This window comes from Coturnix japonica, chromosome 3 (assembly GCF_001577835.2).
Source record: "Coturnix japonica isolate 7356 chromosome 3, Coturnix japonica 2.1, whole genome shotgun sequence".
Classification (NCBI taxonomy): domain Eukaryota; kingdom Metazoa; phylum Chordata; class Aves; order Galliformes; family Phasianidae; genus Coturnix; species Coturnix japonica.
In genome coordinates this window covers 46,867,030-46,884,374 of record NC_029518.1, presented here as the reverse complement: position 1 = coordinate 46,884,374, position 17,345 = coordinate 46,867,030, and the positions used below count along the sequence as shown (strand labels likewise).

The 17,345-nt window shown below is 41.8% G+C and overlaps 1 protein-coding gene across 4 annotated transcripts in view; it reads right to left on the bottom strand.

Annotated features, from left to right (window-relative positions):
* Window positions 1-1,938: 1,938 nt before the first annotated feature.
* The window catches only part of SYNJ2 (synaptojanin 2), a 58,087-nt gene continuing 42,680 nt past the window's right edge, over window positions 1,939-17,345 (bottom strand). For all 4 annotated transcript variants that reach the window (XM_015858301.2, XM_015858302.1, XM_015858304.1 and 1 more), the window contains 12 exons: window positions 15,857-16,015; window positions 15,478-15,634; window positions 13,985-14,102; window positions 12,327-12,545; window positions 11,585-11,663; window positions 10,217-10,385; window positions 9,704-9,856; window positions 7,305-7,439; window positions 6,067-6,179; window positions 5,233-5,341; window positions 4,942-5,144; window positions 1,939-3,067 (listed from right to left, as the gene is read on the bottom strand). In XM_015858301.2, the coding sequence (XP_015713787.1) occupies window positions 2,306-3,067; window positions 4,942-5,144; window positions 5,233-5,341; window positions 6,067-6,179; window positions 7,305-7,439; window positions 9,704-9,856; window positions 10,217-10,385; window positions 11,585-11,663; window positions 12,327-12,545; window positions 13,985-14,102; window positions 15,478-15,634; window positions 15,857-16,015 (2,376 nt within the window). In that variant the 3' untranslated portion in view covers window positions 1,939-2,305. The remainder of the gene's footprint in view (window positions 3,068-4,941; window positions 5,145-5,232; window positions 5,342-6,066; window positions 6,180-7,304; window positions 7,440-9,703; window positions 9,857-10,216; window positions 10,386-11,584; window positions 11,664-12,326; window positions 12,546-13,984; window positions 14,103-15,477; window positions 15,635-15,856; window positions 16,016-17,345) is intronic.

Below are 17,345 nucleotides of genomic sequence, written 5' to 3'. Positions count from 1 at the left end.
AGAATGTAATGTTTATCCTCCATCTGAGGTAAAAGGCATAGAAGTGTGGGCACAGCTGGTCATTGTGGTTTAGCCAGACCAAAGAGTTTTCGCTGTTGTGCTTCTAGGTTTTGCAAAAGGGCCTGTTGAGCCATATACAGACATTGGTTCTAGAACCTGAAGGCATATGGGGCAGCATTCGGCATTCTTGTCTGCTTCCTATTAGAAACTTAAGTTCTTATGCTTCCCTAGTGTCATATTAATTCCAAAGAGTGTTTTTGTATAAATTCAGAGGATTTAAACTGTGCCCTGTGGCCAGGGGTGTGAATGGTGGTAGTTCATCTGTACAGTGGGACACAAGTGATAAGATGGGAAGGGAGTACTCACAAGGACGTCAGTCTTTGCTCTTGGGATTGTCCAGCACTCCAGTAGTGATGAACACCTGCCTCTGAAAAGCACTTGGCATTGGGCAGAAGCGGGAAGGATAATACGTCAGGGCAGCACATTGCTCCCGCTGTGCTGCTGCTGTTTCAGTTGGGCTGTTTCTTTCTCCTGAGATGCAGTGACTGACAGGGACGTGCTGTTGCTGACGGCACTGACCAGTGAGCTGCAGGGACTCTTCTTTAATGGGCAGCTTGCCACAGATGCAGCCATCACTTAGAATGCTAGAGGCCACATACTTGTGTTCAGGGAGAGTAATAAAGTAGGTTTTATTTGACTTGTATAAATCTACTTTAGTTGGCCTTCTTGCTACAACTTACTTTCATTCCCATTTAGATTAGCTGTCCTAGAGCTGTTCATTATCTTTGCATGTGGAAATGATCATGTAACTTTCTTTTTTACCTCTCTTGATGTTTATACTGACACGTGTCCATAAATAATCATTATTTGTGAAGAGTCCAAGACTCTATGTGAGGAACTGACCAGCTGCCTCTTCCTGCTTCACCAACCTGCTCCCAAGGTAAACTTATGCTTCTACAAGAAGCTCAACTCAAGGTTTCATGCATTTGTCTTTTGAGTTTTTTGGGGCGTTTTGTTTTGAAGTATCCAGCAAATGAGGGAGCAGAGGAGGAGAGTGCACAGAGAGAGGCAGGAGCCTCTTAGCAGATGCCTTTTGTTCAGTCTTGTGCTCGTGGCAGCGAGGCAGCAGGCTAGTGAAGTCGGAAGGCAGCTGAATTGTGGTTTCCAAGCAGCTGAGAACAAGTCAGTCAGAAAATCTTCCTGTAGGAAGAAGGAGAGAAAAAAATCAATTTCTTTTGTTATTAAATCAACAAGTTAGTGTGACGACTGCAAACAAATAGTATCTGAGCTGCTGCACAGCAGTACTATGCAGGCCAGTTGAGAGCCTGTACAATTGCAAACAGGCACCATGGATATCCTCCCTGAAATCATGGCCTTCTGAGAAGTGTGACTGCTGCTGGTTTGCTGATAAATGAGCAATGGCTCCATGAAGAAGATCATGCCTGCTCTGAGGTGAGGAGCACTGCTTCATGAGCTCACCAGGGTAAGTGACATATAGACTCACCTGCAACACCAGCCTGGCAGACTGGTGGAAAATGTCAGGGAGAAACAGGGCAGACACACAGGAGTGCTTGCCTGGGGTTTCAGCATTTGTAACTGGGGTGATGCTTTCCCTGCTAGGCTATCATGTTTTGAACCGCAGAACTTGACCTTCTTTTAAAGCCTTTTGCTTGCAAGAACCTACACTGAACAGATTACTGTGTTCTGCTTCCCAGCCTCAGAGACCACACCTTGTATTTTACTTTCTATGCAGGAATGAGTTTAACAAGGAAAGCGCTATAGTCTGCCAGGACTACAGCTATCTCCGTGCAGATAATGCCAAAGCCTTGTTTCCACTGTGGAAACTTACTGGCAGAATAATACCAGCATTACTGCTGTAGTTACACTGATATGTGTTCCTCCTGCAGATATTTGTTCCAGAGTAACTATAGCAGTCTATTCAAGGTAAGGGTACTTTATTTTAGGTGACAGAAATAGGTTAATATATACATTTCACATGAAAATGTTTTTTAATGACTTTTTTTTTCCATACATGTTCTTGCATATGATTTCTAACTGAAATAAAATATCTTCAGGTGGATTAATAAAAAGAAATAACTTAGAATAAAGAACTTCTCCAACAAACTGGATAACATTAGGCTGTATATACTCTGTACACTTCCCTCCAGGGGCAGTTTCTTTGTCTTGAACCAAAATGAAAATGAAATGTAGCATGGACAGATGATGTATTTCCTTAAATAAAAACCTTCATGCAACATTTTGCATCGTTATTATTATTTCTACAGGAACATCAAGGGGATGAGTTTTACAATTCTAAATTATTTGTATTCTCCAAGCTGTTTTTGTTTTGTTCCAGGACAAGCAGTTTGTTGAACCCTTCTGACAGCGCACCATTGTCTTCATCATCACTGAATGTCACCCAGTGACTCGGGAGTTTCAAGTTTTCTAGACTGTGTGCTGCAGAAACTGCTGATGGTGCCTGGCTGGAAAGATGGCAGGAAGAATCTGTGTTGAGGTCCAAGAGATCAGTGTTCTTTGCAAGGGAGCTGCTATCCGAGAGCAGCGGAGGCTGGCCCTCTGCTACAGTAATTAATTTTGTATTGGGTGCCAGCTGTGTGACTGTGTTATTTTCTTGGCTGGCAGAGAGTGTAGAAACTGAGAGTGCAGAGCGCATGGAGGCAACGTGAAGGACATCAGAGTCCTGAGGCTGGGGGCAGCCAGGATTGTTGTTGTTGGAGTTGAACATTAACTCTCTAAGAAGTGGGTTGTCGCTGCTCTGGAGAACTTGCAGATGCAGAGCTGCAGGAGCTGACTTTTTTCTTCGTGGTGGCACCTTTGGGATGAAGGAAGCATTCCGGGGATTGGCCTTGTCTGTGCTTGGGGAGGGGGGCTGCCTATCACTGCTCCCCCTGCTCTCCTGAGGCTTCCCAGGTTGCGATGTTCTGGGCTTAGGGACTGGAATAATCTTGGTTGGACTGAGAATAGCTGCATCTTCTAGACAGGGCTCTGGCAAGCCAAAGGGGTCCTGCATTGCCTCTTGGTCAAATCGCTCTTCTCTAGATGTGGCCTGAGGGGGTAAAAAGGAACAATAAATCTGAGAACAAACATGGTACTTTAAACTCTGAGTCACCTTCTAGTGCAAGTTTTACTGATGGCATTGCTGAGAAAAGCTGACAGTACCAAAGAAAATAAGTGGTACAGAGAGAAGGCTTGACAGCACCATTTGAAACTATGCCTGTTTGGTTCTTCCTCAAGCATTATGCCTTGGATCAGTGTCTAAGCTTGCTATCATAGAATGGCCTGGGTTGAAAAGGTCCATAATGATCATCTAGTTTCAACCACCCCACCATATGCAGGGCCACCAACTACTAGGACCAGGCCATCTGAGGACAAGGATCCTCCAGCCCTGTTGACTCCTCCCTGCATGAAGAATACTTCTCTTTCTGAGCACCTCTTTCTCTAGTTAAGATTTAGCTCCAGTTAACACAGTTCTGAAGAGTTATTTATTTGTTGCATCTCCTTACTGCCTAGCATTATTTAAGCAAGAATGCATAGGTGGAAGTCTAACATGAGAGTCAAACTGAAATAGAGGAATTCCTCCAAGAGCTTTCATACAATTAATGCCAAGGTAGCAGCACCTTTCAGCACTTTGTAGGAATGCCCTGTGCATGGGGGAAAGGATAAACATAAAATGAGTAGCCTTGGTTATTGAGTGATGAAGGAAAGGGCGCACAGGATGCTGCCTGTTTTTAATTCTTATGTGATTCTGATAAGTTAAGATGGCCCAAACTCCATTAGACAGGAGTGAATGCCTTTGCAAGAGTCCTAACTTAGCACAGAGCTTGCTAAGGCTCTGTCTAAGGAAAAATCTAAAAGGTTACGTATTTTTGTCTTGAGCTTCAATTGTTGCATTTCAACTGTTTAAGGTAAAAAAAAAATTGTAGAGACAGTGTCAGTGTAGAGACCTGACAGACAGACAAAGAACTCACACCTACAGGTTTGTATCTTTAAGACCCTAATCTGTTGAGCAGAATCCAGAATCCAAAGTGAAACACTGAATCCCATTATCAGGAATGTGAGAAAAGTTGGATGAACAGGAAACAGAACAGCATACAGAGCAAGAAGCTGACATAGTATGGAGCAGTACACCCCAGCTGTGGTTAAAAAGAAGCACTGTGATAAGGAAGAGATGAGTCTTAAAACCTGCACATCAGCTGCCTTTCGCTGTTTGGGATTCAAAGCAGAATTTTATCCTGAGGATGAGTACCTCTGCTCTGCCTTATAGTAAAGCAGCTGGGCTTTGCTCTTTAATACTATATTTTCAATATCAGCCAAAGACTGATATTGATACAGAATATAATATAATATTATAATATAGAATATAATAGATACAGAAATTTCTGTGCAATTCTGTACCTGTAAGTCTTTCTTCCTGATTTTACTAACATCAAAGAAACAAAACAAACAAACAAGCCGAAATGTAGCTATGGGTGGTGTAAAGATGGTTCTGATGCTTCATAATCAACAGAGTAAAAACACAGGAAGCAAAAAAGCAGAGTAGAGGGTGGCTTCAATGTGAGACAGATAGTAATTTTTCAAGGTCTGCTCCTTAAAACAAAGCTGATGCAATGAGCAGAGGAAGCAGAATACTGGAGCCATGACAGTTTCACAGCCACTGCCACATACCTTGACAGTGCTCAGACAAACCAGGAGTAACTACATCTACAAGAACAGGCTCACAAAGAGAAAAGCTGAGTGAAAACCTCAGGTTCCTTTCCTTTCTTGACTGCCTCAAACGTTTTTATGACCACAACACAGAGTACCATTTTGGTGCCTGTTGACTAAGAGCCAGGCACTGTTTAAATGTTAGGGCGTCAAAACAACTCCCACAACACACACACCTCTTTTCCATCCTTCACACCATGTAAAGATACAACTTACATTTTCCACCTTGGCTCCGGCCCTTTGCAGGTGTACTGGCTTCTTTGTAGTTGGAACTTTGGGTGGAGGCCGATGGGGCACAAGTGCTGGTCCTGTCTGTGGGCCCTGAAAGGACAGGGACTTTGTGATGCTGGGAGCAGGCTTGGGTTTGGTGACTGTTTGGTTTTGAGTTGGAGCAGGCTTCAGTACATCTTCCTGTAATCCTGAAAAGCAAAACCAAAAAGGATAAGTACACCTGCAGAATTCTGTATTTAAAGATCTTTGGAAAGTGAATTAGAAAGCTGGCCTTACCTCCTTTAGCTTCCATAAGACATCTGATAGCTGCTTCTGCTTCCTCAGCAGTGGTGGTTTTGATCTGCTTGACGTTGTAAGGTTTACTTATTCCAGTCCGAACTTTAGGCTTCAATAAAAAAATACAACAATGAGTAGTGCTGAGAGAATCATTTTTACTTGTGTTCTTGTAATCTTACGGCTAAGCTCACAGACCTGTAAAGCTCTGATTTTCCAGTGGCTGTCAGAAATGTATAAATTCTACAGAAATATTGGAGTCTTTTGGCAAGCATTGGACCTTTGTTACCAGCTGAGGAGACAGGCAGATAGCTAACTGCTACAGCTGGTCCCTTAGCCGTCCCTTGTTCAATGCATTATGGTTTCCATCTAGTAAGACAGGAGTGGGGAGTACTGATTTCCCTTCTGATAGGGAGGCAGGCTTGCTGGCACCAGCCAAGACTTTTCTGTATATACAAGACTGTATGCTGGGCTCTAGGGTATCCCATCAAAACTAGGTAAGAAGAGAATTAAAGCACGTTATCATGGTGCTCAAAATTCAAGTTTGCATTTGTCAAAGAACACCACAGAAAATAAACTAACAATGCCCTGGATGTGCCCCATTCTCTCTCCTTGCTCTTTGGCCTCTCATTCTTGACAATTTAATACTGTTTTTCTGGGGTCCAGCTGGTCCTATGGTCTAGTATTACACACACTCATCTTAGCATTTCCAGCTCAGGCAGGCAATGGACTTCCTTCCTTGTATGACAAGAGCATTACATACTTGATGCTCAATGACTGCATGGATGGGCGAGATGAGGATGATGCCACATGGCCACACTGAGAGGCAGGACTCACCGGCTGCTGAGGAGCTCCAGGTAGCAGCTTTGCCGTGGCCAGGATAGAGCAGGTGGAGTGGCCTCCTGAAGTGAGGGAACCATCTGAAGAGGACTTTTTGCCTGATGTTCCAGCTGAAAGAGGAATAAAAATGGCTCGTTGCATTTAGTTGAAATTCTTTCAGTTCCATTCTTTGAAACATGTTTGTGAAAAATGAAAGAGACAGTTACTGTCCCTGCTCCTCCAAGTGATGGGCACATTAGGTAAGACCTTCCTGAGGGACATCAGAGACCTTGAGTCCTGCCTGGGTGCCAAGAGAAGCACACTTTGATGTAGGGGGAATAAACAGGCTGAAGTTGTTATTGCTTTAAGTCTAAGATGGAAAAACCTAAACACAAACAAAATCTTGACCTGTTTCAGAAAGCATTTTCCTAGTTAGTCTTGCTTTCATTTAACAATTTAGTTAACTGAGCATTAACACTGCCTTTCAGGCATACAAGTACTAATGCCAGCATTGTCACTTCTGTACAGCAGACTCAAATGAATGGGAATAATGCTGAAGAACTCATCTTCCAGCAAGGAGTCTGATAGAACCTTTGAATTAAGACTGGAAAAAATATAAAGAGAGGATTTGAGGGCTGCAAAAAACAATATGGTGCATAGCTTGTGTCACACAGAAGACCCAGATGATTATCTGGATTTAGCAACCAGCATTCTTCCAAAAGCAGCTATAAGAACATGAGCAATGCAGTACTGATGACCTCTTGGGTGAGTAGAGCTCAGGTAATCAGCACCTTTGTGCTCCACTGAACACAAAAGTGAACTTGCAAAGTAAAGTAGAAAAGGACAAATAATACAGAACAAGCATTTTGTCAAAGCTTTTAAAAAGAAGATTACAGTTAAGTCAGACACAAGGAGACTAGAAGAAAACACCCAGCAACTTTCTAAGCCAGCAGGCATAAATAATGGTGTTTATTGTGACAAAGTGGCAGGTCAACTCATTGAAATGTGTGTGATGAGTTAGTACTGCCATTCCGTACTCACTAAGGCATAGAGCCTTTCTTTAAGGAATATCTGTCACCCTAAAAACAGACTTCCCCCATTGCTATCTGTGGCCGTAGGCAGACTAAAGCAGGCTGGGAAGCAAACAGAGCAGCAGCTTGACATTTCAAAACAATGTCACTTTCTTCATCACCCAGAAATGGCAGGCAAAACTGTTCAGCAGGGGCCAACACAATGTAAAAGAAAGTTGAACTCACCAGGAGGAGGAGGCCTCTGGGGGGGCTGGAGTGGCCGAGGCCTATTAGGAACGGACAGGGACCGGCTTGGAGACTGGCGGTGATGTTCCCTGCCTGCCTCCAGGTCCTGCTTCAAATCAACCAGATCTGCATCATCTAGGGAAATTTTAGAAAGGATTTTTAGAAAGGATTCATATCAGACAATTGCTGGAGAGCATGCACCAAATCTGGGCCATCTGTACAGAGGCAGCGACAAATGGCAATCCCAAGCCAGGTAACTCAGCAACAGCACATGGCTTCTTTCATCCTGTTTGCTCCCCTGGAATAGCTCCTTGTTCCCACTCGAGAAACACCTTCCCACCCTTTTGTCAAATACTTCCCTCTCTCCTTCTCTTTCCAGCATTTGTTAACTGTTCCTGCTGACACACAGTCTGCCTGCATCTGATTTCTGGGTTACCACTCACCTCGTTACACTGAAGGCCTTTCACAGGCAGACTTCAGTGACCTGGTATCATTCAAACTAAGGCACAGCAGCCATGGGAAAGTGAGTCATGATCAGTTCCTAACTCCTCCCTCCCGAAGGCTGCAATTCCCTCTGAAGATTAAGCAACCTTTCTTGCTCAGAACTGTTTTTGTGTCAGAGAAAGTTCTATCTGAATCACTCCCTCATCACATCTCTGCTTTCCAGCAATGTTTCATTACAGGTACACCTGCTTCAATGTGATAGCCCTTGGATGCACCTGCAATGATTGTGCTATTGCACTTTGACTCCATCTTAGCCTTTCTGACTGCTGGAGAGGAGTAGAGATGGTTTCCAGCTCCTAGCCGGCTGCACTGGGGCGTCACCTCAGTTCTCTCACCTCCTTCCCCTACCCAGGCTTGCAGCAATGGCCTCTAGGGCTCCAGAAGCCACTGGGTTTAATTTTGTCCCTGTGGTTTGGAGAGGAGGGGGCAGGAAATAACAAGCAGTAGTCTCTCCTTTAGGAATTCTTAGATGAGTTCCTGTTCTTCAGAGAGTTGTACTCTCTGGGGAATGCTGAGCTGCCTCACACTTTCCTGCTCCCACTCAGCACCAGATGGCAGCTGCAGAGACACAGCCTGTGATCTGCCCAGCCTGCCCCCCTTCCTTCTGCATTTTCTCTAAGCAACAGATATGGTCTCATCAGTACAACCCAAGGTGCCATGCAGATGCCGCAGCTGAATATTCTATCAGTAATGCTGAGCACAAGACAAAAATCAGCCACTACCACTCTATCCCTCCTGCTTAAAAGACTGCTGTTTTTTGGCAGTGGCTCTCAGGAATATCTGACCTCTGAAACACTCGTGCACACTAATGTGCTTCTGTCTGCATCCAGCACCAACTCTACAGTCACCATACCTTTGATAGGAGGCACTCAGGCAGAACTGTAAGTTTGGGGAGGCATCTGGAATCACAGAGACTTTCAAGATGGACTGAATGCACCATATTTTGACTTTCCAAGATCATAACAGCACCTCAGACTCCTTCAGACTATAATCTGTAGCCTCTTGCATACTTTTTGATATATATTTTTGTGTGCAGAGAAGAGCTAGTGCGGGTGAAAAGAATGCCTGCAATTCTCTGGAGTGTAATGAATCATCACACAGTAGGCCAGAGGTGTTTGGAGGGCAAGCCATCTCATAGTACAACGTGCTAGTTTTCACTGTATTTAATAATGACAGATTACTTGTTGGCTCAGAGCTAAGTTTCTGGGTCTGTCTACACACTGCACTCAGCTTAAGGTGGGTCAGAAAGCTGAATATCACTGCTATTGTTTGGAATGTCTACCTGTGTAAACTTAAGAATTTCATTTAATCTTTATGAAACCTGCTTCTGACTCAGCCTCTAAAGGCATTAGAGTTTTCACTTTTATGTCAGAAGATATTTTTGTTCTGTGGGAGTGCAGAAAGAGATTCTGAATCACCTGCTGATGGCAATGAAGTGTTTAAAATGAGACCCAGCCTGTCTCATCTTGGCCACTGTGGTCTGTCCTGATCGCAGTACAGAGCTCATCACCAAACCAACAGCAATCCTTGCATTTGACGTTGCCCTGGCCCTTACTAACAAGGAAATAAAGTATGGATGATTTAGTATTTTATGCCCTGGTGCCGTACAATATCAAATGAATAAAAAGAAATAATTTATTATTTATGACTCTAAAAGGAAACTGGCGTTTCTCAGCACTACTACCCTGCCCTGGGCTGGAACGAAGTAAGATCTAAGCTTTATTATCTGTATGGCTGTGTTGCCTTGGTTACAATCACTACATGAACATGTATCAAAAAGATAATCATCACCTTTGGAAGGCCTACAATAAAATATAAATGAACAGGGAAATACAGACAAAAGGAGAATAAACAACAAGTGTTCAGGTCTTACTTAAGGAACATACATAATTTACCTTTATAGAGCCGTGGGTTTTGTCCAGATTTGGTTGAAAGAGCTGTGGATGAAAGGTGTCCAGAACTATCAGGCAAATATTCTGCTGTGTCTGCTTCCAGGTGTTGACACAAAGCATCATCTAAATACTCGTCTTCATCCTCCACTATATCACCTGAATTAAAATATTAAATGACACAGACTCAATGAGAAAGCGCATAAATAAACTGAACATACACAATGGCCAGGCTTCTTTTGTAATCCATGGTTTACTGCAATTTGTTTCTATACAGGCAACAGTACCACACATTGGATTTGCTAACCTATGCTGTTACCATTACACTGATAGACTAATCTTAGCAATAGTTCTCTGCCCAGGCATAGTTCTGGGTCACAGTTTTATTTACAATCCTCTTTTTAAGCGGTGTGGCTTCATTGTAATTTAGAATACCAACAACACTCATAATCCATGCTCTGTGCAACTGAAGCCAGTGAAACAGCTTCTCGCAGCTTAGCTTAGAAACCTGCTACTCACCTTCTGAGTCATAGTCTGAACTTGAAAAGTCAAAATTTTCTTCCAAAAGACAGGAATTTGCAGTGGGGGACATGGGGACAATGCTGTCCCGTTTCCGAGTGATTTCCTCCTGAAGTCCCTTCAGCCAGTCCTTAGTTTTGGGACGGATCTTCACTGTTCTACCTCTGACCTAATACAGAAAATTATTACCCCTTTGCCAAGCAGAGGCACAAAACAAAAATGCCTAAGCAAGGTGTTACTGCTTGCTTTTAAGTTATATAACAACATCTTAGAAGATAAATGAGAAGGAAGCGCACTTCATACCCTCATAACAACTTTTCAGACTGTAATGATATTCTTGAAAGAAAATAAGCCTCAAAGCTCATTAGGAGGTGCTGCTGCTTTTGGGGGTTACTTGAGAAAGTTGCAAAGTATCAGCTATCATCAAAATGATACTGTGATATTCATAATGGAGTGGGAGGATTCCTTTTTTTAGTCAGCAGCTTTAAAACACACAGAACCTTGTTACCTGCTGCCATCTGTAAGGAGGCTCTGCTCAGAAAATCCCAGATATGAGAGTTGATGCACTGACTGATTAATAGTTGATAGAAAGATTAAGACAGCAGCTGATTGTATGTGTTACTCCATGACACTTAGGGCAACAGGTATTCAAAATAGTGGCTTTGGCTTGGAAACTGTTTGCTTGGAAACTTCCTGGCTCTGGTTCCTAGCCCCTTCACATGCTGTGCACATACAACAGCATTCAATTCTGTGCTATAGATTAGATCAATGAAGCGAACCAAATTAAAAGATAAAACTCCAAATATGAAAGAACAACAACAGTTAAATCCTCTACTTCAGTGTTGAGTTTACACTGCAGCCCCACACAGTCAGCATAAATGACGGGGTTGATAAATTGTAGTGTATATGTGTGGGAAGGAAGAACAAGGGACTAGAATATAAACTACTTACAGCTAATGCTGCACTTGCCATGGAGGGCAATGGATCATGTTGATCTAGGAGGTGTTTAGAGGGTACACTTAAAGGAAACAAAAATCTCTAAACAACAATCTTGAGCACGCTTTGGCAACAGTATAAATACACAGCCTCTAGAGCTTCAAGTGCCAAAGCAATGGCCAAGTCCACATAGTCTGCAGTGGTACCTCAAAGCACTGCTCAGGAACTCCAAGAAAAGTTGCCCTCCTGAAACTGAAATACTGCACTAACATTAAAAAGTTCAGCAGCTGCAAAAGCCAAGGCCTTAGTGAGCATGAAGCGTCTTTAAATAGGATTAGTTAAATTTCTAACTAAATTAAGTATCTCATTCTAAGCAACCACTTTTGAGAAATCTGGTATGAGATTATTATAGTAAGTATGAGATGGTCTTACTTTGATACCATCTATATTCATGACACGAAGTGCTGACTTGCTGTCTGCAAATGTTACCAGCATTTGGCCTCCACTGATCCTATTGAAAAAAGACAGAGGAGAAAAAATAGTGCACTTCACTTCACCAGTGAGCAAAAAGCCTTAAATGCAACCATAGTCATTCTGTAATGCCATTTATTTGGTCTCAGCTTTATTTTACTCATAACTACATTCTGGGGACAAACAAGTGATCCATGAATCCTAGCTGAGCTCCTCCCATCCTCTGTGTGACCCCAGTGACATGCCTGTTACTGGCTCATCCCTGAAGAAGCAGTATAAACATCTTGGCAGCTGTTGGCAGGATATCCAGTCCAATAACTACACACCCGTACTGCTTTCCTTGGCATATTCCTCCTTAACCTCAGAGGACATATGATGTCCCAGAGATTCATACATCATCAAGCTGTCTAGTGAGTGTGAAAGAGTGCTGGAAGAGAGTATATCGCCTCAGAGGAAGTGAAGCGTGTCCAGAGGAACAGCCAGCAGAAGCAGTACACCTAAATGAAGCCTAGATTACTTCTTTAGCAGGCTGACAAGAGGGAAAAGATATCCAAAATATATATTTCATTTCTAATAAAGAATTAAACATAGTGGAATTCCATGTACTGCTTTCTAATACAAAATGAATTCTGTCTGGATATAAAGGGAATTGCTAACCTGTGTTTTTTAACAGATGATACACCACTTGAGATCCCAAATTTACCTGACCAGAACAACAGTGCCATAATCCTCAAACATCTGCATAAGCTCTGTACGCAGGTCCTCAGGAAAATCATTTTTCTCTTCTGGTGCTGGTGATAGCAGATTTACCACCACTGTGGCATCCAGTGGTCCCTGGAAAGATGACACTTCCCGAAAAACATTCTCACGAGCACCTTCATTGACTTCCTGGACTTCCACTTCTACAATAGCTAACACAGGCCTACAAGAAATAAAGGAGAAATGCCTATTTAAAATTAAAATCAACACTACCCAATAGGAAACATATAAAATGAGAAACGTTTCTATACATCTATGGCCATTTTTAAGTCCACAGTGTCAAAGTTCATTACAAATCTTTAGTTAATCACTTCCTTCTTAGGCAAACCAGCCTTATTATGTATGCTGTACGCAGAAAGAGAAGTTGAACAAATTACTTAAGGTCTCCCTGTAAGAAAACACTGTGGTGCTGGAAATTTGGAGTCTGCTGGATTGCTTCATTTCTCCTATAATGGAAAACCATGCCTTGAACACTGTCAATTGTATTCACCAGTTCTTCATTAACTGAGTGTAACAGTGAGGACACAGCACAGACAAACTCAAGTAACAACTGCGTGCAGCAGTTCTTGCAAACCTCTAGCCCAAGATTACCAGGATACTTTGCTCCTTTTTAACTGGCTGTCTCCCAGAACCCCTGCAGAACAGCAAGGCAATCTATCCTGCTAGGCATGGCCACATGAAGATACCTGTCTTTCAAAAAATTAAGGACCTAGTTGCCCTCCTTTGGGTGCTTACAAGGGCCTTGATATCCTTTGCATTCTGACATACTGACACATGTTTGCTACATAGCAATACAATTAGTCAACACTACAAACTTGCTTCTTCAGCAGTTTCTTGCATATTACCTCTCTGCACGTTAGATCTAAAAACAGCTGGGAAAGATATCTGAAAGAGTAAAGCTTGTCTCATCTCCAAGGATGCCATCAACATTCTCACCCGCATATACACACAGAGTAGTAACTGGAAAGGCTGTTTCTAACTGTTTCAGAATTACTATTTCCTACTTGCAAGAGAATATGCATTACCAGAAATCCTAAAAAGGAAAAAGGGAGGAAAAAAAATGCAGAGGAACTGTTAGCTATTTCTATTAGCACTGTGAATCGTTATGCATTACCATATGTCACAATGATACAGCCAAACCTTTTTTCTAGCACAAACATTGGGAAAGCAAGGCTGCTGACTGTAATTTTTTTTTACAGTTGAGTCCACTGAAATAGAAAACCAATGTACAAGAGCCATGTTTCACAGATTGCATCCTCAGGGTCCTGTAAAATGAGTGCAGCAGTTCCACCGCTTTGTGGAACACAGCAATGTCAGAGACCTGACATGGAGAAGTTGATTGCTTGAAGTATGTTCTCTCATTGCTAGAGGGATACAAAACAATCCTCACATGTGAGAGCACCATGAGAAGTACAGAGATAGCTGCTGTGGATCACTGAGCACTGCAGTGAGGAGCAATATTGTATTTCTTCCTGAGGGTGTAAATGGGTATGACAAAGATATTATGAGTACAAGGGCACTTCCAAGGTGTAAAGAAAATAAATATAACAAACCACACATTCTAGCCTAGTAGAACTACTGATTATTTGCTTAAGATTTTACCTGTGGTCAGATGCTTGTAGCTCAGCTCTCCCATAGTACATCAAGGCTCCAGGGGTCCAGGTGTGTCTGACTTTAGTTTCTGCACTCAGATCACTGTCTAGAAGATTAATCTCTCCAGCTGTGCAGCACAAAACATCATTTGAAACTCACTTACAGCTATTTTTACTAACAGTGAAGAGACAGTTTATTAGGATGTAATTCACAGACCCTAGCAGTGAGATGTGTTATGTGGTTACCAGCAAAATGACAACCTGAATGTCACTCAATCAATCGCCTGCACAATCTGTGTTGATCAAGGGTCATATTAGTATTTTCCTCCCTGCAGCCCTTCTGAGCATGGAAAGATACAGTATTTGTTAACGACTCCTACATGGCGTGGGCTCTCGCAGACCTGCTAGATGGAGTAACACATAGAACATAAGACCTATCAGCTCAAGTCCTTGCAGGCATTAGTCTTACTAAGCAAAATAAAGAACACGCTTTGAAAATACTGAAGGATTTTCTTTCTTATGAAATGAAGAACAGCCAGCCCAAGAGGGATCACTGTTCTAACCTACAGTTTTCCTTTCCCAGATTACATCATTACATTACAATGATTTAAGCTCTTCATTTTACTTTTTCTTTCCCTAAGTAATTGTGAATAAATCTGTATCACACTGACACATTCTCTGATTACTGTAGATTTGCTTTGTAGTTTCCACACTTGGAAGTACTCATGGTATGACTTGGATTCCAAGCAGAAGTTCCCTGGCATGTTAAAAATCACATCTGCAGGCACAAACCAAATTATTTGTCCAGCGATTATGTTTTTAATGTGAAATTGTGCAGATTTTATAAACATCTGAACACAGATATGCCTGCAGACTGAGAGGACAGTTATAAAAGTTGTCACAGGAAACACAAAGAAATACTTTTTCATTTTGCTACTGTGTTCTGTGAAAAACGAATCAAAATTCTCTATGGATACCTGCTGTACTGGCCACACCTGATCTCCGAGTATTTCATAAGTACTAACTAATGAAATCTCCCCAGACTCAAGAAACTGGTAGAAACCTTCCTAGGAGTTACTAAGGCATAAGTAGATACAGAAAAGTATTTACACAGCTACTGAGGACAAGACAAACAACAAATCTATTCTTTATCAACATGGGAACTTTATGTGGAGTAATGATTCTGCTGAAAAGCAAGAGAATATCTTCTAGATTATCACAGGTGGGTTGCTGTCAGTTCCTCAGCTAGCTCCCAGCATGTTTCCAATCTGTAGCATGAAGCCTTTGTTCACCCACTTAAGAATTAAGAGCTGTCTCTGTGAGTTATTCCAATGAAGCTGAAATACGTCTGCTTTAGCAAAGATACTGCAATTTGAATATGCCTTATTGGCACATCCAGCTCCTGCAGCCTGAAATTCACAAACTCCCTCTTCCTTATGTGGGTTCTGGATCAAAATGAAATGTGAAATTTTCAAATAAGGAAAGAGAAAAAAGCCTACACACCTGTTTTTTCAAAAGGCAGTTTCTTTCTCCACCAAAGAACTCGGTCAGTCCAAGCCGGGGTTCTGCACTTGTCACTTGTATCGTAAGCCTCTGACCCAACATCATATTTATAGGTTGGTCCAAAATTAATAGTCCCTTCATGGAAGTCTTTAAAAATCTATGGAAAGAAATGCCATCTCTTTGACTCAGTTACAGATGAGGTAGGTGCCATTGTGCTCTTACCAACTTTTCCAAGAATAAACAACATTCTGATTTTTAAAGAGATTCATGTACTATAAATGTCTGAGAATGCAATGTTTCCCTCTCTCAAAGAATTAGACCAAGCCAATATTCAAGAAAACAACCCTAAAGCATAAACAAACAAGACACACTGCCTTACTTTTCCACTGGATTTTTGCTGCTGTAGTTGATCAAATTCCAAAAGTGTTTTCCAATCTTGACGTTTGAGAAAATAAAAGACTTCTTCGTATGTTAGATCAATGCGATAGTTAAAATCGCCACACCAGAAGACATAGTCATGAGAGAATACATTTCGTCCCTAGTTTGGAGAATACAGTTAGCATTAAATCACATTTAGGAAAAGAACTTTTAAGTGCACTGAAATACACAATGGAGTCTCTTAATTATTAAATACCAGATCACATACTTTCCATATCCTACACATTGAAATCCATTTTGAAAAGGACTACTTCCTGCACTGCCTTTTTGTGTCCCACTGAGCTGAATTCTGTAAACAAGAACATTAGATTTTCTCTGTTTTCGGAAGGTATGCCTAAGCTGGAACTCCAGCTTTAAATTCACAATTTGGCTGAATGTATGAAGATAAAAGAAAATTGGTTTGTTTTCCTAACACATTTCACACATGTGTATCTATTCATTCTAAGTAAAGCACAAGATGTACCGCACTACCAAGACACAGCAACAAAGGTCTTAAGAATGAGCTCCAAATTTGATCTTATGTGCACAGTGCCATAGTTTTGTAAATGTATTGAAATAAAACATCACTAGAAATTCACTCCAGACCTATGTTTAATATCCTATTATTCTATCTAGTCACTTTCTTTTAAGTTGGGCTATAAGCCACAAAAACCCTCTAAACGCCTCTAAAACAGCTATAGCTGTCATAGCACTAGAGGGCACTCTTTATATGTATTTTACACACAAGATACAGTCAGTTACTTCAAGTGTAAAGGACATAAAATAGCTAATGAGATATTACAAAGGAAAACTACCACAAGCGCAACTTTATGGCCATATAGAACAGAATCTCTATGCAGGATTTCTGAACTGTCAGTATTATTTCATACATAAACCACAGCTAATTAATATGCCGTATGTGCCAAGCCTCTAAAACCTTGCAAACCACAGGGAGTTAAAATTTTATGCCTTGCAACCAAAATGCTATTGCCTGCTGACTAAACAGAATACATAGACTGGTCCACTCCCTCTCTGGTTTAGGACCTCTCCCGAGTGGCCTGAGGAAACCCTGCAGAAATTTAAGGAACCGACATTAAGGGAAGGGAAGCAAAAAGGCACTACTGCTATATCCCATGGGTTACTTGTTGGCCTGAGAAGATATGTGTGAAATAAAACACTGCAGTGATTGATTTTACACCCCTCAGGGGAAAAATTATTCATATGGACTAATAAATAGTGCCTACTTGCCACATTCTGAGATAAACCAGCAGTTCCTCAACAGAGACGCATTCAAGAGGACACAATGAGGGGAACAGAATGTACGTTAACAGACACCAAGAACTGATACATCATAACCAAGCAGAAGCAGATAAGGCACTGATGTGCCATGGTCTTTGAGGAATCCCTGCTAGCTAGTGCCAGCAAGGGCTACGCTCTCTGAACGCTATATC